At 39.6% G+C, this 25,977-nt stretch overlaps 1 protein-coding gene across 2 annotated transcripts in view; it reads left to right on the top strand.

The window, feature by feature from the left end:
* The window catches only part of NUP133 (nucleoporin 133), an 84,351-nt gene that overhangs the window by 14,601 nt on the left and 43,773 nt on the right, over nucleotides 1–25,977 (top strand). For both annotated transcript variants that reach the window (XM_032783846.2, XM_032783847.2), the window contains exons 7-19: nucleotides 92–247; nucleotides 333–403; nucleotides 1,023–1,170; nucleotides 4,090–4,234; nucleotides 6,264–6,421; nucleotides 7,114–7,205; nucleotides 11,162–11,325; nucleotides 13,494–13,588; nucleotides 13,685–13,909; nucleotides 15,037–15,159; nucleotides 18,514–18,613; nucleotides 23,728–23,979; nucleotides 25,324–25,457. In XM_032783846.2, coding sequence (XP_032639737.1) covers nucleotides 92–247; nucleotides 333–403; nucleotides 1,023–1,170; nucleotides 4,090–4,234; nucleotides 6,264–6,421; nucleotides 7,114–7,205; nucleotides 11,162–11,325; nucleotides 13,494–13,588; nucleotides 13,685–13,909; nucleotides 15,037–15,159; nucleotides 18,514–18,613; nucleotides 23,728–23,979; nucleotides 25,324–25,457 — 1,863 coding nt within the window. The remainder of the gene's footprint in view (nucleotides 1–91; nucleotides 248–332; nucleotides 404–1,022; nucleotides 1,171–4,089; nucleotides 4,235–6,263; nucleotides 6,422–7,113; nucleotides 7,206–11,161; nucleotides 11,326–13,493; nucleotides 13,589–13,684; nucleotides 13,910–15,036; nucleotides 15,160–18,513; nucleotides 18,614–23,727; nucleotides 23,980–25,323; nucleotides 25,458–25,977) is intronic.

Here is a 25,977-nt window from a genome sequence, read left to right on the forward strand (position 1 = left end):
GTCAAATTAAGAGTGGAGTGGCACAGTGTGTCAGAATAGTAAAAACATACTTTGACAAAGCTTGCATTTTTTTTGTTTTTGGTTAATGCAGCTTTCTAGTGTTCTTTGGGACAAAGAGAGATCAAGCTTTTATGCACTGACCAGTTCAAATCTAAACAAATGGGAGATAGACGATTCTACTGAACGTCAAGTTCTCAGCTGGGATATCAACAGAATCCTTAAAGAACACATCACAGATGCAATTTGGGTAAGAGGCAGTAAACTTGAAAAATAAAATGAAATTGGTAGTTAGCTGCTTTATTTCTGTCAGTGTAAATTAGTGTCTTTTACAGGGCTCTGAAAGTAACTATGAAGATATTAAAGGGGGAGTCAACGTTCAGTATTTGGATTTGCAGCGAAACCGGTAGGCATGAGCATTGTGTCTAGCAAGAGATGAACCATGTGCTGATTTGATAAGTGCTTTCTATTTTCCTACATAGTTTTATATGTAAATGATTGGGATTTTAATTACTCTGAAAGCTGTTGGTGACAAAACAGGCACTTCAGTGCAAATAACTAATTGTACTAGATGCAATAGCATTAGTAACTTAATGGTTTTAAAAATTCTTTACCCAGAATAACCCTATTAGGTTTCTGTCATTTCATGATAATTTTCTTTGCAATGTTTTTTTCCAGGAGGCTTGGTAAGCCAAATATAACTTCTGTGCCAGCGAACCGAAATAACTGGTCTCTGGCTTCTATTGGTATTACTTAAACAGCTTGATGGGAATTTAGTTTTCCACAGATTTTCAGTTTCTAGAAACCATTGCTGTTGCATTAAGAGCGTTAAAACAAGAAAATACTCCATATACCGCTTCACTGTTTTAAGTGGAGACTAAAGTTTCTGTTTAATAAAAAGACACTTTTCTAATACATTAGAAAATAGATACCTGAAAATATTATTTATGTAGCATCCTGCCTATGTTCCTGTATTCTGAAGCATGGTGCATATACTTATTGTGTGTTGCTTTTTCAATGTACAGTGATGGACTGGTAATTTTGGCTGCAGCATGGCATCTTGGAGACAGTCCATGTCTCACCTATTACACACTCATAACAGTGGAGGATAAAGGTTACCACATGTCTGATGATGTCGTCGTGGAGGTCACCCAATATAATCCACCTTTTCAGGTATGGAGTCATTGGACCTTTGCTCTAAAGTGAATTTGGAATTTGTCTTGGAAATAATGTATATAGGCAACATTTTTTGTGTGTATGTTATTTTCCTCAGAATTAATGTAAACAGCTTTTGATGAGAGCAGTACCTAAAGTTCAATGTAAAATATTTAAATTTCACGTAAAATATGTAAAGTAAAAACCCACAGAAACTCTCTCCTTTTTCCCAAGTGTTGTTGCTGAGATATTTCATGCTGTTTAGGTTTACTATCTTGCCCTCTACATACCGCCATCTATCTCTGTAGTAAGTAGCTTTATTATAAAATCAATTTTGCATGAATTACAAAGTAATTCATCCCCAGTGTCTTGAATCTGAAGGAGAAGGCTGAAGGAATTTTGCTGAAAATGAACAGCAAATACAGAAAAGTTAAGAGTAAAACTTAGAGCAACAGTTCTCAACTGGGGGTCTGAGCCCTTTCAGGGGGGCTGCAGGGCCTGTGGCCAAAGCCCTGAGCCCCAGTGCCCCCCATGGGACCAAAGCTCTGGTGCCCTGGCAATCCCCCTGGGGCTAATGTCCTGAGTCCATGGGCGGATTTGGGTGGGTATGGGGGCATTGGCCCCCTCAAACTACAGTGCCTTACCCAGCGCAGGGAAGTCATGGGGGCAGCTCCATGCCCCCCACCACTTCCTTATCTCCCCCAGATCCCTGAGGCACCGCTTTCCCCCCAGCCAGGTTAGAGACTGGAAGTTGGAGTCAGGCAGTGTGGGGCAGCTGCTACTCCAGCTGGTCCCATGGAGCTGACAGCCGCTACTCCAGCCGGTCCCATGGAGCTGGCAGCCATGGCGTTCCCCTGTCTCCTCCTCTTGCTGCTGTGCCTGGAGTTGTGGCTGCTTCTCAGCTCCCAGCCCTCTTTGATTGCTCATGCAGCTGGTAATGAAGAGCAGCGACTGCAGGGTGGGGAGGCACTCCAGGCACATAACCCCTAGCTATCTCTCTCCCTGCACCCTGAGTTCCCCACTGCCTGCACTCAGCCCCTAGCTACCCGCCTGCCTGCATTCTGAGCTATTCCCCCATGCCTGCACACAACACCTAGCTACCCCCTGCCCTCTGAACAGTTTTCAAACTTTTTGAGCTGAGCCACCCCTCTTTGAGTTATAATTTTTGGTTGCACCCTCCTCTCCCCCACAACCCAGACAGGCTGTGGTGAGTGGCACTCCCTTCTTTCCCCTCCCACCCCGCCCCAACAGAAGTCAAAGTACACCTATGTGTGAGGGCTCTCCTGCCTGGTGGCCAGGGCCCCAAGCCCCATCCCCCACCCCCTCCCCACTGGGCTCTGGAGTTTTTATAGCATGTTGGGGGAGGAAGGGGGGCTCAGAAGGAAAAAGGTTGAGAACTCCTGACTTAGAGGTTAAAAGCTATTGTTGAGATAGCTTTTAGTTTTAAAACTTGATCTTTGTCTTTTTAGAGCTTTTAAAGCAGTTAAATAATACTGAGTAAGAAGAAAAAAGGATACTTGAAGAGCATTTCAGCCAGATGTGAATCTTCTTGTCTTCATTTTAAAATGAATCTTTTGTGAGATTTGGGCATTACCTGATTACATGGATTTATATGCTGTTAATCAGTGATAGTCAGACCTTAGTAGTTCAGGAGCCAAATTAGCGATCAATATTACCCTAAAGAACCTCAGTAGTATGAATTCATTGCTTCATTTACTATAGTACTATATATTTAAACAGTATGACAGGGAAAATAAATATTATTCTCACAGCAAAATGACTAAATATTATTTTATCAGCTACCATTGGTTAATAACATAGTAAAAGCATCCTGATTGGTTAATAATTAAATCAGTGTTTTAATATCATGTGCTGCAAAGAGCTGCAGTAGACTCTTTAAAGAGCCACTTGTGGCTCGTGAGCCTGAGTTTCAGTATCACTGCCGTAGATTGTTTTATAGGGTACCTTGTGCTAGATATACTGAACTAATTTTCTAATCTGCAGTTGCTTCTTTATTTTTTTTATACCTTGTACTGATGCTCAGCAAAGCCAGCTGAAGGTTCTGAATTCCATCTAGTATCCCCAATATACATACCCTTCTTCCCCCCTCAGATGCAATTATATGCTGAAAAAAGAGACTTTGCCTCCACTGCTGTCTGGTTTGTTGATATTTTAGAACCTCATGCTTTTGCTAAGAACTGAAAAACCAGACCAGCTTTGAATTTAAATTTCCTGGCTTCTGATGGATTTTTTTTTTTGGGGGGTGGGGGGGAAGAAGATGTCAGAATCTTAGCTTTTAAAAAATGTATATACTCTGTTGTTTGACGATAACAGTCTGCTTTACTAGCCTCTCTAATACCAATAATCTTGAATATCTCTGATAATTAAACCCATCTATACCTAATTTTCAGCAGTCAAATCTTTAGTTACAGATGTACTGCAGATTTCTAACAGAAATCCATGAAATATGCTTAAAGTATATTTGCTTACACAACTGACACTTCACAAAAAATGTTTCATGAAGTGTCGAGGTCTCTTTAATTAAGCTTTTACGTTCGTGCATATTAGCTTTGACCTAACTTTGTATGGCTGATATTTTTTCCATGGTGTCAATTTTAAAATTGGTTCTTACATTAGGAGGAGTGTCTAATGGCTGCTGAATTACTGATTTGTTCACCTCTTTCCTATCCTCGTGAAAATATACCTCCATATCTTTTGGAGTTAGCAGGTGATAAAACAGATCTTAAATATTCAGAGCAAATTAGAAATAGAAATTGGGATCCTTTTAAAATTTGTGATAGATGTGTCTGTCGTGTTAAAAATTAAGAAAAGGCAGATATTCATGTTTGTACAACTTTTTGAACATTTTTAAAGTGCTGTTTTAAGTGTTAAATATTGTTTATTTGTGTATTCTGTCATTCTTCTGAACACCTGTAGTCTGAAGAACTGATGTGCTGTTTCGTGGTCCCAGACTTCTTTAACCATGCTGCCTACCTGTACACTGAAGATGAGGTCTTTGCTTGTTCAACTGGAACTGGAAGAATTTCTTTACCACAGGAGAAAATTTTTTTTGGTGCACAAGGTAATAGCAACAGGAAACTTACCATATATACTCGATCATAAGCTGGTTCTTTTATAAGCAGACCCCCTGCCCCAAGATGGATAAGTAAAAATGGAAAAATTTTATAACCCATTCATAAGCCGACCCTATAATTCAGGGGTCAGCAAACTTTGGCTCCCAGGCCATCAGGATAAGCCGCTGGTGGGCTGAGATGGTTTGTTTATCTCGAGCATCCGCAGGCACGGAGGTAAACCTAAGTAAACAAAGTGTCCTGGCGTGCCAGCTGCTTACCCTGACAGGCCGAGACAGCAACTGGTGGGGAAATTTTTTTTGAGAGGGGGAGAAGATGAGAGTCAGGGGAGTAACACCTGTGACCACCCCCCACGTGACCCCACCTATAGCCCAGGACCCCCACACACTCCCTGTCCCATTCCTTCCTACCTTTTCTGGGGAGGGCCAGGAGAGGATGTCTCTGACCTGGCTGGAGCTGCTCCGGCAGGCTGGGCAGCATGATCGCAGCCTGCTCCGGTGGGCCAGACCTGACGGTGCGGCCGCAGCATGTTCCAGCGGACTGGGCTGGGTGGCACGGTCACAGCATGCTCTGGCAGCATGGCCATAGCCTGCTCTGAGGGGCAGGGCCAAGCGGCGCAGCTGCAGCCTGACAACCCTGAAGCTGCAGCTTGGCCAGAAGCAAAGAGACTCTGGCCCTGCCTCTTCCATTCTGGCTTTTCTGGCTGTGCTGCCTCTCTTTGCTCCCTCTGTTGAGGGGAGGGGTTGTGTCCCACCTCTCCTTCTCTATACTCGTTCATAAGCTAACCCTCTTCTCCGGTGCTTCCCTTTTTTACTAAAAAAATTCGGCTTATGAATGAGTATATACGGTAATTTGTATTAACTCACTTAATTAACCATATTGACAGAATATTTCTTCGCTGATTATAATTATTTCCAAACTGCATTTAGATTGAGTCATATGTTTTGGCATTCTGTTCCTTCATTCAAGGATCCCCAGTTACCTCAAAACTAAAGATTGAGGCAACATGGGCTGATGGAATGAACAAAGGTTTGTCAGTCAAAAGTCTGAACTCTAATGCTAGTTGTTGCTGCTAGTTCTTTCTCTGGTCTGCAGCCAGTCGCTTTTCTACTTTGCGTCAGCTTCCTCGTGTGTGAAATGTATAATGATGATAAGTTGTTTAAGCAAACAATTTTGAAAATATATACACACATATATAAGTGCTGAGTATATTTTTATTCAAATACTGCTTGCAAAAAGTCTGGGATTTTACTCCAAAAATGGGATTGGAACTCACTTGACAGGAGACAGACAGAAAATGAAAATATGATATTGTGTAACTGTACATAGGAGCCCTATTTTTAAATACCACTGAATCTTGCTTATTCTGATAGACTCATAGACTTTAAGGTCAGAACAAACCATCATGATCATGACGACCTGCGTATTTCAGATCACAGAAGTTCGCTCAGCCACCCACTCCTGTAATAGATCCCTAAATTCTGGCTGAGTTATTGAAGTCCTCAAATCATGATTTTAAAGACTTCAAGTTACAGAGAATCCACCATTTACACATGTTTAAACCTGCAGGTGACCCATGTTGCAGAGGAAGGCTTCTCTGCAAACAAAACAAATCTCTCTCTCCACCTGGAAGTTTCATTCCACTTCTCATCAAAGATTTGAGTAGACCACTGTAGTGAGGTCTGCTATTAGTATTTTATAGTACAGTTCTTTTACTAGGACAATATGGTGTACAACATGAGATAAAGCTGGACTTACTTTAATATGTGAGAATATTTTATGAATCCGTTTTTTGGATTTTTTCTAAAATTAGGTTTGTTTGCTTAGTTATTACCTCGTATCATTTGGTAATCTGTAGTGAGTCTTATTGTTTGTTTGAATGATCACGTCTCTTGTGAATTACTGCTGTTAGCTGATTCATGGGAAAACTTAGTAAATGTCTACTTGAAGATCAAGCTATGAATGCAGCATTATATGATCCTTTTATTTATTAAATGTCTTGTTTTTCCTTCCCATTAGGAGATAGCATTTTAGGAGCAGGTGCTTACACCGGAGTTCCCATATTTTTCACCAGAAAAAGTGGGCTTGTGGCCATCTTTTCTAGGGAAAATGTGTCTGTGCTTCCTGAAGACCTTGAGGATTCCCTGTCATCTTCTGTAGCTGGACCAAACAATGAGGTAATATTTAGTATGACCTTGTATAGATCTAACTGAAAACAAATTTTCAAAACCCAAAACAGGTTTTACAATATTTTGAAATTCCCAGTCAAATTGATATTTATCAGCCAGCTCTACTCATTTGAATAATGTGCTACTTTAATTCTACTTTTTTTATCAAGTAACCAACTCTTTTTAGAATGGAAAAAAGTATTTTCATGTCCGTATTTAACTTTTATACAATATGCATTTACTTAAAATCTCAGATGAGTTACCTTGTCAAGAATATTTTTCTAAAGCAGAATCTTTTGCCCAATATTTTTTTAGAGGGGAATGGAAGCTGGGCTTTTAGTATGGGGCTGACCAGTTCTTTAGTTAGCTAATAACTAAGAATGAATTGGTCATTATCCCATTTATCTTAACCTCTAGGATCAGTTGCTGTAGTAGTACCTCATAATGGAGGGACCTTATGACCATTACTTTGGTTAGATCAATCTGTACAGCTTCTGAACTGTGATCCTATTATCTTTGTCCCTGTCTCTTTTGTTGTTGTTGTGATCAGCAAGAACATCCCACAAGAATAAAAACTTTAGATTTGGCAGGTCTATTATAATCCTAAATCATTGTTATTTTAGAAAGATTACTTTCCTTCCCTACTGAAGTTTGTATTTGCCTATGTTCCCTTCAGTCTAAATTTTTACTTTACATTTCAGGGTTCTGCATTTGATGCCACCAGTAGAATGGAGATTATAGCACAAGAGGATAAAACTAAATTACTGAAAGCTGCTTTTCTACAGTACTGCAGGTGTGAGGAGTCACTATGTTGATATACTAGACAGGGCAAGTTTGTTTTTAATTAAGAGAGTCTCTTGATAAAATTAAAATGCATGCTGATTAATTAAAAATCACCATGTACCCATGTTTAATGTATCCCTTTTCTAGAAAAGTGTGTACACACCTTGGACGCTGTTGAGTAAATTGTTATTGACAATTTTGTTCTGACTAGCTGTTTTATTTTCCCTGAAATGCTTTTCATATTGGTTGAATTTTTCTGGGTTTTCAACACACACATCCCACAGGCCAAAAAACCCCAAATCAACCAACCAAACAAAAAGCCCACAAAAAACTGGTAAAAATGTTGTTTGGTTTTCAAAAACATTTTTCAGTTTTTAGATTTTTGTGGTTAAAAAAAAATCACGAGATTTTGTAAAAAGAACCGATTTTTTAAAAAAAATTATCACGTGAAATAATTGGTATTCTTGGACCACCTTGCCAGTGATTCATGTTAGAAATGAGCAGACTTGTATAGTCATTTTTTACAGCTAGAACCTGCCAGAGCTGGTATTGCTGGTCTGATTGACACAAAGTAAAGCTATTTTAAGCTTAAAATTTTGTTTGTCTGTTCTCTCAGTAACTGGCATTAGTGAAGAAAGTTAGGGAAGAATGGAAAAGTCCTGACTATTTTATTTATATTTAAATGGGCAGTTGTCAATATTACTTTAGAAGATATTTTTTATACAGTGCCATGAATGTGCATAGTGCTTCTCAAAACATAGTGATTGCCCTGATAAACGTGTGATCTAAATTGACAAAAAGTAGAGGAGGAGACAAAACGCTGGAAAGGGTGGAGTGACCCAAGAGTGAAAACAGTAAGTTTGTTTGCTTAGTGATTTGTGCACGTCTTCAAGACTGCAGATTTATATTTTTTATATTAGAATAGAAAGAATATAGTAATCTATAATCTATTAAACTAAGCCTCCTAGAATAATTGAGGTTGGAGAAAGGACTTCAAAGAGAGGATGGAGGCATGGAAGAGAGAGTCAGAAAGAGCATTCCATGGATAAGGGGCCGCATGAGAGAGACAGAGATTTGTGTGGGAGAAGTGCATGAAGGGGACTGTCAGGTGAAGCAGAGAGATAAAAAATTGAGTTGTAGAGATCCTTAAATGCAAGGAGGAGGACCTGAATTAGTCGGGGAAAAGAGAAATAATTGAGCTCAATTCTTGGTGTAGAAAGTTCCAACCATAGAGGTTAATGGGGGAATAGATTTGTGACAGCAGGTTGAGTAAGGGTATTAGTAAGAGAACAAGAAACAGGCTCACCAACATGGAAGCTGAAACTGAAGGTTGATGGTATGGAACTAGGAAGAGAGTCAAGAGTTAAATGGAGAGAAAAGAGAAGAGTGGGAGAGCAAGCTGGAATGATGAATGACAGCAGTGGCAAGAAGGGATGGGTGGATAGTTAGGTGTGTACTTCAGAGAGGAAGGGAAAGTGAGGAATTGTTGGAACAACAAATACAGCTGCCAGCTGGGCAGCTGGGAGGAGAAATCACCATCAGAGAATGGTGCCGGGTCAGAGAGAGAGCCAGTGCTAGAGTGGGAAATAAACTGTAGAATGAGACATCATTTTGAAGGATAATGCAGGAAAAGCGAAGATGATGACAGGATATGGGGTATGCGATAGATTACTGGGTGCTTGGTGTTTTTGGAGGAAGGAGAGTAGGAAGCAGCTGTAGAGAAACTGAAAAGAAGGGGAAGATGGCAGTTAAGAGACTGAAGATAAGAGGAAGTATTTGATGAGAGTTGGAAGGGCTGGGTGAAGAAGTGAAGGTGCAAACTAGGAGTGGTAAATGGAAGCTGTGATGAGGGAAACTGCATGAAAATGAGCCATTATTTGGAGAAAGATGTTATTGGATCAAATGGTACCAGATATGAGAAGGAATAGATAATCTGAGCCATGGTAGGTGACACCTAAACAAATACTTTGCCTCAGTTTTTAAATAAGGGTGATGAGGAATTTGGGAGTAGTGGCAGGGTGGCTAATGAAAACAAGGATATGAAAGTAGAAATGACTACTTCCGACATGGAAGTCAAACTCAGACAGCTTAATGGGACCAAATCAGGGGCCCCAAATCATCTCCATCGAAGAATATTAAAGGAACTGGCACATGAAATTGCAAGCCCAGTGGCAAGGATTTTTAATGTATCCTTAAACTTGGGGGTTGTACCGTATGACTGGAGAATTGCTAATATAGTACCTGTTTTTAAGAAAGGGGAAAAAAGGTGATCTGGGAAACTGCAGGTCTGTTAGTCTTACCTCAGTTGTATGCAAGGTCTTGGAACAAATGTTGAAAGAGAAAGTAGTTAATGATATAGAGGTAAATGGTTTTTGAGATAAAATACAACATGGTTTTACAAGAGTTGAATCTTGCCAGACCAACCTGATCTCTTTCTTTGAGAAGATAACTGATTTTTAAGACAAAGGAAATGCAGTAGATCTAATCTATCTGGATATCAGTAAGACATTTGATACAGTTACATATGGGAAATCATTAAATTGGAGAAGATGGGATAAATATGACAATTGAAAGGTGGACGAGGAACTGGTTAAAGGGGAGACTAAAATGGGTCATACTGAAAGGTGAACTGTTAGTCTGGAGGGAGTTTACTAGTGGGATTTCTCAGGGATCGATCTTGGGACCAATCTTATTTAACATTTTTATTAATGACCCTTGGCACAAAAAGTGGATGTGCGCTAATAAAATTTGCAGATGACATAAAGTTGGGAGGTATTTCCAAGATAGAGTAGGACTGGAATATCATACAAGAAGATCTGGGGGACCTTGAAAATAAGAGTAATAGAAATGGGATGAAATTTAATAGTGCAAAGTTCAGTCATGCACTTAAGACCTAACAAGAATTTTTGCTATAGGCTGGGGAACTATCAGTTGGAGGCAACAGAGAAGGAGAGAGACTTGGGTGTATTGTTTGATCACAGGATGACTATGAGCTGCCAATGGGATGCAGCCAGGAAAAAGGCTAGTGCAATTCTAGTTTGCATCAGGCAAGGTATTTCCAGTAGAGATAGGGAAATGTTATTGCCATTATACGAGGCACTAGTGAGATCCCATCTGGAATACTGTGTGAAATTCTGGTCTCCCATGTTTAAGAGAGACTAATTTGAACTGGAACAGGTGCAGAGAAGGGCTTCTAGGATAAGAGAAATGGAAACCCTACCTTGTGAGAGGAGACTCAAGGAGCTTGACTTGTTTAGCCTAACCAAATGAAGGCTATGGGGAGATATGATTATTCTTTATAAGTGTATCAGAGGGGTAAATGCCAGGGAGGGAGAGGAGTTATTAAAGTTAAGTGTTGCTGTTGTCACAAGAACAAATGGATATAAACTGGCCATCAACAAGTTTAAGCTTGAAATTAGACAAAGGTATCTAACCATCAGAAGAGTGAAATTCTGAAATAGCCTTCTAAGGGGAGCAGTGAGAGCAAAAAACCTAACTGGCTTCAGGCTTGAGCTTGATAAATGTATGGACGAGATGGTATGATGAGATTGTCTACAATGTCATGTGGACCATCTGCAACTGCTACTAGCCCCCAATAGCAAGCCAAGAGGAGCATTCGGCACATACAGTTTTTTAGTTAAAATGTTGTGTCGACTGCTCCTGTTAGCTTGGCTGCTGGAAAGGCATTCAGCAGGCATAGCTAAACATCAGGGTTTTTTGGGTCAAAAGTGACTGCAAATTACTTACCTATCAATAAAATAGATAATACTCCTTTGAATTAGGTAATTATACTGGGATGCTTTTTAAAAACTCAGGTTAAAGGTGGTCCGTACAAACAGTGTTAGTGATTATAACCTACAAATTTCATAAAAAGGATAGTAGAAAAAACTACTAGTTGGGAAAATTTTTAACATTCTGGCCACTTTTGATTACACTTTGTTTTATGTAGCCTCTCTTTCATTTCAGAAAAGATGTAATCAGTGCACAGAGCATGGTTGTTGAGCTCTTTCCACCAAATGCAGACCTGGATTCTGATACTGAACTGGATAGAGCTGTAATTCAGATCAGTGTAGACTTAGTGGATGATTACCCTGCATCTGACCCACGATGGGCTGAATCTGTACCAGAGGGTAAGGCTTAATATTATTTGGGGTTTTATATGTGGGAAGTTGTGCACAGTTTTCTGTTTAAAAAATAAATCATAAGGTAAGCCCTATGCTCCATGACGTGAAGGCAATTTTGGGGACTTGTGGATTGCTTAGTATTCAACAACTTGCATTGATTGCACCACTTTGACCTTTCTTTCGCTACCCTCACTCCGTCTTTCTAAACTAATCACCAACAGCCTCCCCACATTTTTTCTTATGCGCTCTCAAGTGTACTTTCATGGGGGTAAAGAGGCTTTTGCCTTTGACCATGTGTTTCTGCGTGGCAACCTCTACTCTAAATAGCTCTTTTTCACTCCTTTTTAGTGCTGCTGTTTCTCTAGTAATGCTAAGAAGAGAGGAGGGTACCAGTTACTGCAGGGAGAAGCTACATGCAAAGGCTAAGTGCCACTTTCTTACCTTCCCAACCCCTGCTGGAGGAATCTGGTGTAGGTGAAGCACTAAAACAAGCCACCTTCTGATCAGACCCTCCTTCCTGAGTAACTACCCATGAGAAGAGACCTTCCTTTATATCTCCAGGTAGCAGTTGCCCAGAGCTGAGCATGGACTTGGCTGGAAGTTTTATGTGTAACATGTATGGTCATGTGATGCTTTTTTTGGCAATCATTTCTACCTGGCAATCTATAAGAAATTATGAAATATCAAATACTGAATCTTTAAAGATTCACAACATATAGTGATACAGCATGGCCAGAGGGATGCAGGAGAGGGTTAGAAGGGAGCCTTATTCCTGTAGGGGAAGAAAGTTTGCTATAGATTAACTAGAGCACCTGAAGCCAATTAGAGCACCTGCAGTCAATCACATGATAAAAACCCCTGCTTCAGTCAGACAGTATGGGAGTTGGAGCAGAAAGGATTGGTGTTGGAGCAGAGAACAGTTTGAAGGGAAGCAGAGGAAAGTTTGGAGAAGTGCTGCGGTGGGCTAAGAAGTCCAAGACCCTAGGTAAGGGGCACCTGGCTTGTGCAGAAGGAGGGCAGGAACCACAAGCTGAAGGGCAGGAAGGAAGTATTAGCCCAGGGGAAGAACCCGTCGTTCAAGTGGCTCACCACGATCGTCAGGTTCCCTGGGCTGACCCTGGAGTTAGAGGGCGGCCCAGGTTCCTCCCGTCTCCACTCCCCCATCCTCTAGGACACTAGATGGGGTCAATTAAATATTCTGATTCAGGGCAAGGAAATGCCCCCCCCCCCAAGAAGAAAAAGCGCGAGACCCATCATAATAGTGCCGACAATTTGCCACAATATTGAAAAATAGACATTAAATTATGAATGTATTATCTGAATTGATTTCCTGTTAGTGCAAAAACTAGTGTTGATTAACCAATAAATACTTGAAAACAAAAATAAAATCCTGATAAGCCTACACATGGTGGAAATTGCAGACGCAACAGTTCTTGAGTTTCACGTCTTAGCAGTCTTCTGATAATAGAGTATGTAGAAGTTGTGATAATTCTAAAGCAATAAAAAGGTACAGTGGAGCCCTACTGGGATGTCAAACACACATATATACCCAAAGAAGCTTCCACTCCACTCACTGGTTCCTTAAAGTCTTTGCTCCTTTGTGTAAAAATTTTATCAGGATCCTCAGATTCAAACCCTGAGGGAAAGGAGTGAGCTTTGGCCAATCATATTTAAAACAGCAATACATGGCTACATCGAGGGGTGAAGAAGAGGGAGCAATTTCTTTTTACTTTCCTAAGTCCATATGTGCATGGAGTGTAAAATCCATGCAGTGGTGGAGGTGTATTAGGTCTTTAATAAATCTTTAATCAGGATTCAGATAGTTATCTTCATTTTAATGTTGTCCATCTTCCATATTTATATATTTGTTTTATTTATATTTCAAAAACTTAGTTTTAGGTTGTATTTTCAGTCTCTTAAGATCAAAACAAGGTGATCTGATATTAAAAAAAAAAAAAAGTCCAGTCTTTGTGTAAAAGTTTTTGTTAGTATCAAATACATTTTTTTCAGTGGTTTGCTTTTGTTCTTTTTTTTTTTTTTGGTAATAATTGAAGACAGAAAAGCTGCAAAATGTAAGAGATCTTAAATTCCACCTTGCAATACCATGGACTTTTTAAAAAGTGCTGTTAGCTAAAAATCTTCTCTTCACACACACACACACACTCTCTTTTCAGAAGCAGCTGGTTTCAGCAACACATCCCTTATTCTCCTTCATCAGTTGGAGGATAAGACGAAAGCCCATTCCTTCTTCATTGACTTTCTTCATCAGGTAAGGTCCTATAATTCTGCTGGCATGAACACTTATATTTTTTATATTATATTAATCATTTTTTGCACATTGCTTAACTTTTTTTTTTAATATAAGGTTGGCTTATTTGAACGTCTGGGCAGTTTTCCAGTAAGAGGGATGCCAATGACAACTCGATTGTTGCTCTGTGAACATGCAGAAAAGTTATCAGCAGCCATTGTTCTCAAAAACCACCACTCCAGACTGCCAGACTTGGTGAACACCGCTATATTGATTGCTTTAAACAAAAGGGAATGTGATATTCCACAAAGTCTTACCCCTGCAGATGTTTTCTTTAGAGAGGTAAGACGAGGAAGTCTCCTTGATTAATTGGAACCCTTTTCATGATGAATTGTTATATTGTAAAAACTGAAATACATTAATGTGTAAAATAAGACTTGATTCTTCTAAAACAAATTTAACTTTCCAGAATTCTCCTGTTAAGACTTTATTGGTAGCATTTTCTCTCATTTTAAAACATAACTTTTTGCATGCATCTGCAACTAAAGTATGAATCCTGATTGACATCACATAGCTAGAGTAAAATTAATCTGATCTCCAACCAGTTCAGCTATAGGAAGGATGAAAAGACTGCCATGTTTTCCCTTCTCATCAGAGAATTGTATGCTAGGATTGCCATGTTACAGGAGAGCACTGAAGGGCACTAATGCTTTCTTGGTAGGTCTCTTTCTCATAAAGCTAGCAAAACATGTCCTCATCTCTTCATTCCCTTCCTGGAATGAGTTGTAACCGCTCAGAGCCTTTCACTAGAATATATTGTCCTCTCTGATGCAGTATGTTTAATCCAATTAATCAATTACATTTTTAAGGCAAACATTCCAGTTGTACTACGTTCCAGTTGGGTCCAGCTTACATTAACTTTCTCTGTTTCATCTTAACAAAGTGCAATAAAATGTTTAGATTTAGTTTTAGATTAATTATGTACAGGGTATTAATAACCAGTGACTGATTTCTCCCTAGGAGAGGTGAGAACTGGTGTCAGCTGTGGAGAAAATAAATAATAGGAATTGCGATGCCTGATTTGAAACAGTTGTCTGTGTAGTCCATTATCCTTTTCCCAACAGTAGTCAGTACCACATGTTTCAGAAGAAGGCACAAGGAGCCCCATAATGGACAATCGTGGAAAAACCCGCACATATGGGGAGTTTCTTCCTAACCCAGTTGGTTTGTGTCCAGAAGCAACAGGGCTTATAACCCTTAAAAAAAACAAAACCAAAACTCAACTAAAATAACTGGATATTTCAATATCTATATAAATATTTAATACTTTTTTGTATTCCAGTAGGCTGTTTAATCAAGATCCTGTTAATACTTCAGTATTTTCATATATAGTAATCATTTGGCTGTCACACGTCACCTGATAATGGGTAGCCTTGTGTTCAATGCAAATATTTTTGTATGTTTTACAGGTGTCCCAGATAGATACGATCTTTGAATGCTTATTAGATCATGAGGAGCAAATCTTGAAGGATACACCAATTGAATCCATTGAGTGGGCCCAGATAGTTGTTGATGTGAATAACATCATGAAGGTATCAAATTACATTGATTAAACGAAACACTCAAGAAAAAAACCAAGACCAGAATTTAGCAAGTTGAGTCCAACCCTACTTTTTCTGAGTATTAGTAAGCAAGAGAAGGTTGTCGAGAATGCAGTATTATTTCATAAAAAACAGGAAAGAGAAATAAAGAAAACTTAAGAATTATTTCTAAATGTAGAATTATAGAAGTGTAGGACTGGAAGGGACCTTGAGAAGTCATCAAGTCCAACCCACTGCTCTGAGGCAGCATCAAGTAAACATAGACCATTGCTGATAGGTGTTTGTGCAACCTGTTTTTAAAACTTCCAGTGATGGGGATTCCACAAACTCCCTTGGAAGCCTATTCCAGAACTTAACTACCCTTATAGTTGGAAAGTTTTTGCTAATATCGAACCTAAATCTCCCTTGCTGTAGAGTAAGCCCATTACTTCTTGGCCTACCTTCAGTGGACATGGAGAACAATTGATCTGTCATTTATAACAGCCCTTAACATATTTGAAGACTTAACATTTCCTCATTGGTCAGGTTTTCTAAACTTTTTATAATTTTTGTTGCTCTCCTTTGGGATCTCTTAAATTTGTCCACATCTTCCCTGAAGAGTGGTGCCCAGAACTGGCCACAGTACTCCAGTTGAAGCCAGTGCTGAGCACCACAAGGGCTGGATAAAGCAGGACAATTACCTTCTGTGTCATATATACAACACTCTGTTAACATACTTCAAATTATATTATCCTTTTTTGCAACTGCATTACATTGTTGAGTCATACTGAATTTGTTATCTGCTATTAACCTCCAGATCCTTTTCAGCAGTGCTGTCCTCCTTACCAGTTATTATCCATTTTGTAATTGTGCATTTGATTTTTCTTTCCTAAGTGAAGTAATTGTATGTCAGTTTCCCCACCTGATTAATAAGAAAAAGGACCTTGCAATGTTAAAAACAAAATCTTTAAAGAAGGCACATCTGGGCAGGAAACTTCAAGATGTACTTTGACTTTGCAAATCTAATTTTACTTTTGTCCTTTATCTAGGCTATTTAAATATCAAATGCCATGTGCATGAATATCAAGGTACTAATCAACAATGAGTAATGTAGGATTTTATTACATGGATATTACTGATAGAATCATGTAAACTTCTGGACCTGCTCAGTCTGTAGTAGAAATTAATAAGCTGCAAGAGTTAAGAAAACAAAACCAAACCCAGTGCCATATATGGAACCCTTTTTAACAAGGCTTTTACTTTAGCCAGCCCAAATATTGGAAGGGCAGAGTGGAGGGATAGGGTGAAAAATACAGAAGACAGTAATTTGCATTTCTTGGCTGAACGAAAACCATGGAATGTGTATTAGTTGTTTAATAACAAATGAGTACTACTAATATTAAAAGAAGTGAAATTGGTAGTTAGATGGTTTCACGTATAGTACAGGAATTATTTGTGGTGCTGGATTCAGTCATAGGAAATCCTTGACTGCTGCTCAGTACAGTAACATGGGTAGTTCTCATAGACAAGTTGCCCAAATAGAAGAACTGCCCATTAATTAATATGAAAGTGCACAAAAAAAGTTTTAAGAAAGATCCGTTAGGTGCCTCGTTTTCCTTTCAGTATCTGAGCACAGTGTAAAAAGGAAATACGAAGGGAAATTCACAAACGGGAAAAATAACTCACCAGTTGCCTGTCACGCTCTGTGTACATTTTGTTCTAGTCTATACAAATATAGTAGTATCTCTCTCTTGACAAGAAGGACAAAACACTTGCTGAATATGACCTTGTTAGTGGTGGTATCACAAAAAAGGGAAAATATCTAAAAAAAACTTAATCCACATTTAATCCATCCAGCAATGCAAACACAAGGTATGCCTCATTCTGACTACTTCACGTGAAGTTAATGTCCATCATCTGTTTAATTATATGAATTTCGTCTCCACTCCTAGAAGTGTCATACTAGATAAAAGCTTACTGAACTTTCTAGGCTGGCATGGATATATTCCAGAAATATAGAATCACATTCCAAGATCTTGTCAGAACAGAGTAACACAACTGTAATGAACCATATGTTATCTTGAGAGCCAATTTCTCTCAGAATTCTGACAGAAACCAAGTGCTTTTAGGCAGCTCAAGTCCCAGAAAATCAGAGGCACTGACCCCAGTAATATGTCAAATCACCCACTTTGGCCTTCTTTTTCCCTGTTAAGTCCCAAATCTTGGATTTGTTCTCTTTGTTGTGATAGACTGAATCGGATCATCAGGACCGAGTTCCTTTTTGTTCCACTACATCTGCCTGCCCAATTATCAGACCTCAAACATTTTTCCCCGCTTTGTTTTTTCCCCGAGTTTGTCCATTTGACAGAGCTTTGTGTAAAGGTGTACCTCTGTATTGGTCAGTTTCACTTCTTCCTGGTCTCTTGAACAAGACCATGATATCACACACTCAAGCACTGTTCTGGAAGAGCTTATAATGCACATACTTCTCCAGGCATTTTAAGAGTCTGCTTAACAGTAACAGCAATTCATGGAGTGTTTCTCTGTCAGTATGTGGGGCTTGGAAAGTCTCCTTTCCCAAACTACTGAAGGGAGGCAGAAAGGAAAGTAATGAAAAGCAAGGTCATGTTAGTTTTAACCACCCCTCTTTACCTTACAGTGGATCTAGAAGAAAGGTGGAAGGAGATACACTTAGACTCACGATCACCACCAGATCTTTTAATGGAGCTAAAGGAGTTTGGATGCCTCCACAGACCTTGAGGTGGCGAGATGAACCCCTTCACAGAGCTGGGAGGCACCGAAATTAGTGTAAAATTGTAATGGGCGGGGCCTCCATTTCCTGGTGGAGCCCTTAATAGTCTCTGGAAGCCAGCATAGAAGTGGGAGCTTTGGGGGGGATCGCCACCTTTACTTCTCATCCTTTTAGCAGGAAGGAGATGGTAAAGTAATTGCCATGAACTGCAGCAGTTCACAGGAGCAGGGAGAAAGACCAGTGTTAGACAGGGAGTGGATAGTTGGCCACATCCTCTGAGCTCAGAAGGTATCTGAAGTACTGGGGTGGAACTGAGGGTACATGGTGACTTTCCCTCTTGAACTACTCTTCATGGGAACCTTAAAAGTAGCAGGATGGCTAGCAGCCTGGGAGAGACTATTGATAACATATGTGCATAGTAGAGAATTTACAGCTCCTGGGCATGTACATTAATGCTCTTGCTAGGCATCTGCATACTCTCCTGCTGTTTGAGAGTTGCATGCAGCAGTAGAGGGTGAAAAAAAATTGACACAGGAAAAACATGATTGAAAGAGAAAATGTGGCAAGTTTGTGAAATTGACCATCTTTTAAGGTGTCCATTTAATGTTGTGCAGGATATGCTACAAGCTGCCAGCCAGTATCGCCAGTCTAGAGCCTCTTTATATAAAACAGGAGAGCTCCCGGAAAGAGAACCTGAATATGTTCCATGGACAGGTGAGAATAGTGAAAATGTTAAGCAAATTAATGTTGGTTTTAAAACATTAGCAAATACTGTTCATGTTTTTCAGAACATTTGACTGTATCCTCTGAAGTCTTTGCGTTAGCTCAAACTGTGAATGTTAAACTGAACAGTGCTGTTATGTGCTATTCTAAGCTTGTATGTAGATATCCATATGGATAGTAGAACCTAATGGTTTAGTTTGTTGATGAATGGTTGGTTTCTCCATTACTGATGATATTCCTTTAAGCTTGTTACACTGCATACTGAGAATCTGGCTACAAAACAAAGGTGCCAAAAGTTGGGAGGCAGGACTAATTTTTGTTTTTAGGGTATCTTGATTCCAGCTGACAAGATCATGATTTTTTTGTATAACGTTCAAATGAAGCATAAAATATTAATCTTGCTCTGTTTAAAACAGGCAGATAGTGTTCAGGGCTCCTTGTCAAGAGTAAAAAACTGACAGTTGCCCACTTTGCTGCTTTGTTGAGTATTTGTGCTTTGCTACTCGAGGATGCAATGCTGTGAAAACTTGTCAGAACAAGTTTTGTTTTGTAATGTAAACATTTTAAAGTTTTTCTTCCTGCTTTTGTCCATGAGGACCCCTCTTATGGTGTGCATGTGCCTCATGTACCCAAAATCAAAATCTTCCGAACAGCAGGACGCGTTGGCATTATGTCTGTCCTGCATGCCATGGTGACCCCATGTCCAAGAGCTTATATAGATCAGATTGGCTTTGGTCACCTCTGTTCCCACTTCTCATCCATGGCCACAACACTTCTGTGTGGTGTCCGCTGCACTCTGCCTCATAGTGCCTTTTCTTCTAAACTGATAATTAAGATAGCTAGTCCAGTTAGTTTTTAAGGTGATATTTTTGTCCTGTTGGCAGTCTATTAAGTGTTCTGTTATTTTAATGTATTAATTTTTTTTCTTCTGACTGTTATGAGCTGAGATCTCTCCATGCTGAATGGCTAAGTCCAAACCATCTGGCTTCGAGCCATGCCCATCACGTAATGGACTCGGTCTAACTGGTTGGGCATGGTAGATAACTCTTGGTTGGCCGACAGCCATGTCCTGGACCATTGCTCTGTGTGCAGGTCCTTCTTCTCTGTCAGAACCACTTCTCCATAAATACTTAGTTAAAATTCTACCTGTTGAAGCAATCCACAAGATTCTGAAAATGCTTCTCAAACTCCGAAAAGGGATGCTCTTCCTTCAGCACCCCTTGGGGTATGGATACTCCCATTACCTGTATCAAGAAAAGGGCATCAACCTTTCAGCTCCTCTTGACACTCCAAACCGATTTCAGCACTGGCTGCATGCTTGGTGCCAAAGCCCTGTATCACTTACACAACATCAAGGCAGGGCAGATCTAAGCGACTTTCTAAGGATGGCTCAATGTGGCAGTCTTCTTTCCCAGAGAGAACCAAAAAAAAAAAAAAAGTCATGGGTTTTCTGACTCTTGTTAACTGACCCAAAAAGTCTAATCAGTTCAGACTGCCTAGCATGGGCAGACTCTCTTGCTCCACCCAGCTCCGAGCAAAATCAAGTCTACTCCCAATACCAAAACTCATTACTGGCAATGACTCCTTGTTGTTGTTGCAGCCCTAAAGCCTCTATTCTAACATGGCGTCTGTATGGCCAATTGTTGGTCATCTAAAAGTCACACTGGTACTGTGTGCAGCACCATAGTGCGGTGTGCAACATTGGAGTGCCGTGTGCAGTTTCCCACTCTTTTGCCTGGTGACCCAGGGATCAGGTTAGTGCTGTGTGCATAATACTAGCGTGCCGTGAGCAAAGGGGCCCAATCTGACCAATCATAGTTCAGTTCAAAGGGTCGGATTAGGGTTGTGTGCAAAACCATGCTAGTGTGCTGGGTGCAGCTTCTAGTAGCTTCTAGTGTGCCGTGTGCAGATTCTATCTACGTAGAGGGCTACAGCTCGGAACCTGGAGGGCGTGGGAGCTAGGGACCAATCAGATTTTGGCCAATGTTTTGAATAAAACCATGCCTCGTGCCAGGATCTGCAGGAGTATCCATGTGCTGACTGAAGGACCTGATCAACCCTTCAGCCAGGGGTCTCCTCCGGATATAGCCGGCTTGGGACGTGTTGTTTATTGCTTTTTCAACGTTATCTTCCACGGATTCGGTGTGCTTCTGGTGTCTGTAATGCTGGTCAGCTGCGCCTGGAATACGGTACTTGCTCTCTAATTTCCTGTGCTTTGCCTAGCCTCTTCTCTTTTTTCCCTCTCTTATTTGGTATAGAACTGCATATACTGTTATCTGATATAAAATTGTGTATATATGGTATATAAGAATTGAGTTGTTGTAATAACTGCTATTGAAGTTAATTGGTGTATTTGATAGTAGTATTTGGTTAGTGTGCACACAGTTCACTTAATTTGGTGTATTCGTTTACCTTTTTAAAGAGCAGTTGATTTTTGGAGTGTTTGGTTCCTTGTTAATGAATGTAAATAGCTTGCTTCAAGTTGTGTAAAGGTTTCATGTTCCAATAGTACTGTTGGTTGGTAAAAGTGCTCCTCCCCAGCCCAAGTTGTGATTTTCTCCCTGTTAATAAACGGCCACGTGGTGTTTTGAATTTTCAGTCTGTCTGGTTTTAATTTTCCTCTCTCAATTAAAAGTTCACCGAACCCGCATTAGGGAACGGACAGTTGTCACCAAGACCCTAGGTACCAGACCCAATACTGATACAGTACCAGCAGATAGTTCAACTACAGACCTCAAGCCACCAGCACCAGCTTGGTTACCAGTGCTGCCAGCACAGACCTTCCCAGTATCAAAAAGAATCAAGCCTTCAACACCAGTATTCTCCATCTCATTAGAGAGAGGTCATAACCGTCTGTAGGACAAATATACCCTTCTTCCTCTTCTCCCACCCACCCCTTCTTTCTTGGTAGCATCAAGCAAGGACTCTTCTCCAGATGTTCAGATCCCCCGCCTCAGCACCTAACCAGCTCTATCCATTTGGCTTACCACTCTGCTTGATTGGGCATTCTGGCTCTAGGAGCTACTCACACCCTTCCTGCAGCAAAGCAGGTCTCCAGAGGGAACAAGGGGGGTGGGAAATGTGAGGAGGAAGTAGAGGAGTAGGAGGAAGATGAGATGAAAATACTCGTTTTAATGTGATGAATATTGTTACTGTTAAAGTCCTGTGCTATGGGAGAGGACATAACATTTATTCTCCTCCTTGCTCTTGCAACCTCTACTGCTCTGATCTCTAAGTCACTTGTTAGTTTGATTCTGTTCTCATGTATATTTGCTGCTTCTCCAGTAGAAGTGTTTACTTGGCACAGGTTAAAATCTCTGGAAGCCACTGAAGACTTGTTTGTCAGGGCACGCATCAGTGCAGCTGAATTAGCAGTGGCATGAACAGTAACTCTGGGAAATAATTTGCGGATTAAGACCTCTCTGTGTTGGAGTGCGCTGTGTTGATGCATGCAGAACCTTGTGACAAACAGTTTGGTAGACTAAAATTGTCCTGTAGTAGTTAGAGTTGTTTGCAGTGCCTCATAACAAGGGTGTCAGAATATTTTATGATCTTTACACTTTTTAAAATTAAATTGTTAAATAAAACAGGTCCAAAAAAATACCAATATAAACTTTTCATTTTTTTATTGATTAGATTGAAAGAAATCCTTTTTTCCTACTGCTCATCAAATCTCTTGTAATCATTTACAATTTTAGTATGTGTCAGTGTCAGCATGTCAGTCTATATTTATGGTATGTAAATTGGTTGATTACTTAAAAGCAAAATTGCTTTAGTTGTACTTGGTTTTTATTGTACATATGGCATAAGAAGTTCGGGGCTCAGAGTTAACCTGTGGATAAAATGGGAAGGTTAGAATTAATGCTTAGTATTAATAATGTAAAAGAAAAATGGGAATATTTTAAAGAAATAGCTTATTTCATTGCAATTTTTTTCTGGGTTGCTGACAAATTCAGATTTGAAATTTGCAATGTGATAGTGCATTCTATACTGAGTGTTTCAAATGTTCTTTATATTTTTTTCTCCATATTTTCTGTTTCCCCACTGGTATTTGAGTCACACCAGCAGCGGTGTACATAGCCATCACAGCTCTAAATAAGACATTTCCAGCTCCCAGGCCCTCTTCCGCTCAAACAGGTTCCTAGCTACTTCTCACAGAGGCTTATGCACCTCCTGTTCCATCTGCTCTGGCCTTCCAGTACATTCCTGCTTTGTTGACGAGAACTGAGGGGCAAAAGATTTCCCTGCTATTTGTTGTCCTTTGGATAGTTCTCAAGAGGTGTTAGCAGGATCCTGTTGTATTCCCCCCAGCTCTATGGAAATGTCCCAAGAAAAAGCTCCCTCCCTAGCTCATAAGTGTACAGTACTTCCCTACTGCTTAGTTCTGTCTAGGGATCGCAGAGAGGGGAAGAACACCTTTTCTGCCACTGCTCTCTTACCTTCTTTTGCTCCTGTGAGATCTTTACATTGTGTATAATTTTTAAAAAATTGAATATAGAACTTCAGAAATTATACCATTTATACCAATTAAAAATAGTGGAAAAGCAGCAGCCAGCTGAACTAAGACAGCAGCAGCTCCACTTTTGTTAGGTTCCCCTTAAACACCCTTTGGGGAATTGTGTACCTGTGGATTCCCAGAGTACTGTACCAGTGTGATAACTTCTCATGCTTTTGTAGTGCACTTGTAGGCACTGAGAGAAGCACAAAGTAAACACTTAAAATGTGAGAGAAACTACAATCTTTTAGATATATTTTGCATGTGGTGGTGTATCTGTCTGTCTTAATGCAGGGGTTCTCAAACTAGGGGTCGGGACCCCTCGGGGCCGTGAGGTTACTACATGGGGAGTCAGCCTCCATCCCAAACCCTGCCTTGCCTTCAGCATTTATAATAGTGTTAAATATATAAAAAAGTGTTTTTAATTTATAAGGAGGGGGTCGCACTCAGAGACTTGACATATGAAAGGTGTCACCAATAAAAAAAAATTTGAGAGCCACTGCTTTAATGTCTATAATTGTGCTTCCTTCATACTGTCATAATATATTAAGTCACAAGCTAATTACAGAATCTAATTTTGTAAATGTTTACTGTTTTTTATATTTCCAAGCATCTAGTGGTCCAGCTGGCATACGAACAGCAATAATACGTCAGCATGGAATTATTCTGAAGGTTGTTTATCCTCAAGTGGACAGTAACCTCCGTAGCATTGTGGCTGAACAGTTGGTGGCGCTGCTAGATTGCTTTCTAGATGGCTTTGTTTCTCAGCTTAAATCCGTGGACCGGCCTGCTGATCAAGATAGATACAATAATCTGGAAATGGAATATGTTCAGAAAAGATCGGAACTTTTGTCTCCTCTTCGTAAGTACTGATCTCTTTTCTTTCATTAAGGATTAACCATTCATCTAGGAAACAATGCATGGAATGTTTGGATCCAAGCAAATACAGAAAGTAAAAAAAATAAATAAAAAATAGTTCCATATCTAGAGTAAAATTACATTTATATGCAGCATATTAGTTGTTGGTTTGTTTGTACTATTTAATGGGGAAGTTAGCTATAGAAATAGATTGAAGAAAATGGAATTCTTATTGTAATGATCCTAAATCAAACCTATGTAGCAGACAGAAGTCTCCTTCCTGAATTGTAAATTCAGTGCATTCTTTCCAATTACTTATTGCATAGCCTGATGCCAGAAACTTGATATGACTTGACAGTGTCAGATGAAAATAGCTTTAAAATATATTTCTAAATAAGTCTATTTTGTTGCCACTTAGCCATAGATCTGTTTGAATATTTATCAAGTGGTACATTCGTCTGACAGCATAAATATTAATTGTATAATGTTGATTATATATCATTTCAATAATCATAGCTTAATCATAAATAATTATAGCATTGATGTAGCCAAAATATTTTGGATTGAATAATGTAATCTTGGAAACAATGCTCACTTATAATAGGTAGCACAATATTTGGTAAATTTATTAACCTGATTTTTTAGGCTTAAAATGAATTAAATTAATAGAACAGTTGAATATTAAATCAGCTTTTAAAATTATGATTAGAGAAGTCTTTGCTAAGTAAAGAAATTGCATGTGTTAGTCTTTTTACACTAACATACATACATTCTGGTAGCGTGTAAATATATACAAGCTCTGTAGCATTGTATTCAGTTTAAAGCTTTAATTTCCTTAACAACACACTGATGGCCCTTGAATCTCATTTCTCTTAACTTTACTTGAATCAAAATAGAAGTGACCAATAACATATTGTGTATATAAATCTAGTAATCCTCATAATTGTTTTGTACATTGACAAAATGTCTTCTCTTGTTACTTTCTCACTTTTGGTGATGCCTGATTGTGAACTGTAAATATTTATGAAAGCAAAGAATTTCAAAGGTTTAAATGGGAGTGGTCTGCTTACTTTCAGAGGTAGCTGGGTGCCTAACAGGCCTGTGTGGCTCTGAAAATCTCTCCAGATTTTTTGTGTTACTTACTGTATATATTACACGTGGATGCATGTTTACATAAGCATGCACATCAGTTGTGGTTTGAAAGCACAAATAAATGCATACTTGATATACAACTATTTTTGTATTGCAGGGATTTTGAATTATTTTTATTATTGTGATCCAAAACAGCATGCATCCTCTTACAGACTGTGTGTGTGTGATTGACTTGTTTCTCTTTTGGGTTCCCTAGTTTCTCTAGGACAGTATCAGCTGGCAGCTGCTTTAGCAGAGAAGTATTGTGACTTCGATATCTTGGTACAAATGTGTGAGCAGACTGATAATCAGGCCAGACTACAACGTTATATGACGCAGTTTGCAGATCAGGTAACTTTTTTCTCACTCATTTAGACATTGTTCTGCAGTAAGATGGGATATAAATCATTGCCAACAGAACAATGGTAATTTTAGGCTTTCAAAATCCAGTTAATAGACTTCGATATCTTAGGTCATTTTTATATTTAAAAAATTATTTTCCTACTCTTTTGGTTCTCCATTCTAAGTGGTACAAAAGTAAAATGAATCTTGCTGAACAAAAAGATTGTATCTAGAAATGGAATTTAAACTTGTTTGGTGGGTGGTATCCCTCTTCTAATATTCTGTTAGTTTCAGGATATGAATTTTAAACAGGAGATTCAGTAGTCAGTTTAGTTACTACTAACAGTTCTTCTTCGAGTGCTTGCTCATATTCATTCCAAGTAGGTGTGCGCGCGCCGCGTGCACGTTCGTCGGAAGAATTTTCCCCTAGCAACACCCGGCGGGTCGGCAGGCGCCCCCTGGCGTGGCGCCTTTGCGGCACCGTATATATGCCCCTGCCGACCCGGCCGCTCCTCAGTTCCTTCTTGCC

The sequence above is a fragment of the Chelonoidis abingdonii genome, chromosome 3 (genome assembly GCF_003597395.2).
Source record: "Chelonoidis abingdonii isolate Lonesome George chromosome 3, CheloAbing_2.0, whole genome shotgun sequence".
Taxonomy (NCBI): domain Eukaryota; kingdom Metazoa; phylum Chordata; order Testudines; family Testudinidae; genus Chelonoidis; species Chelonoidis abingdonii.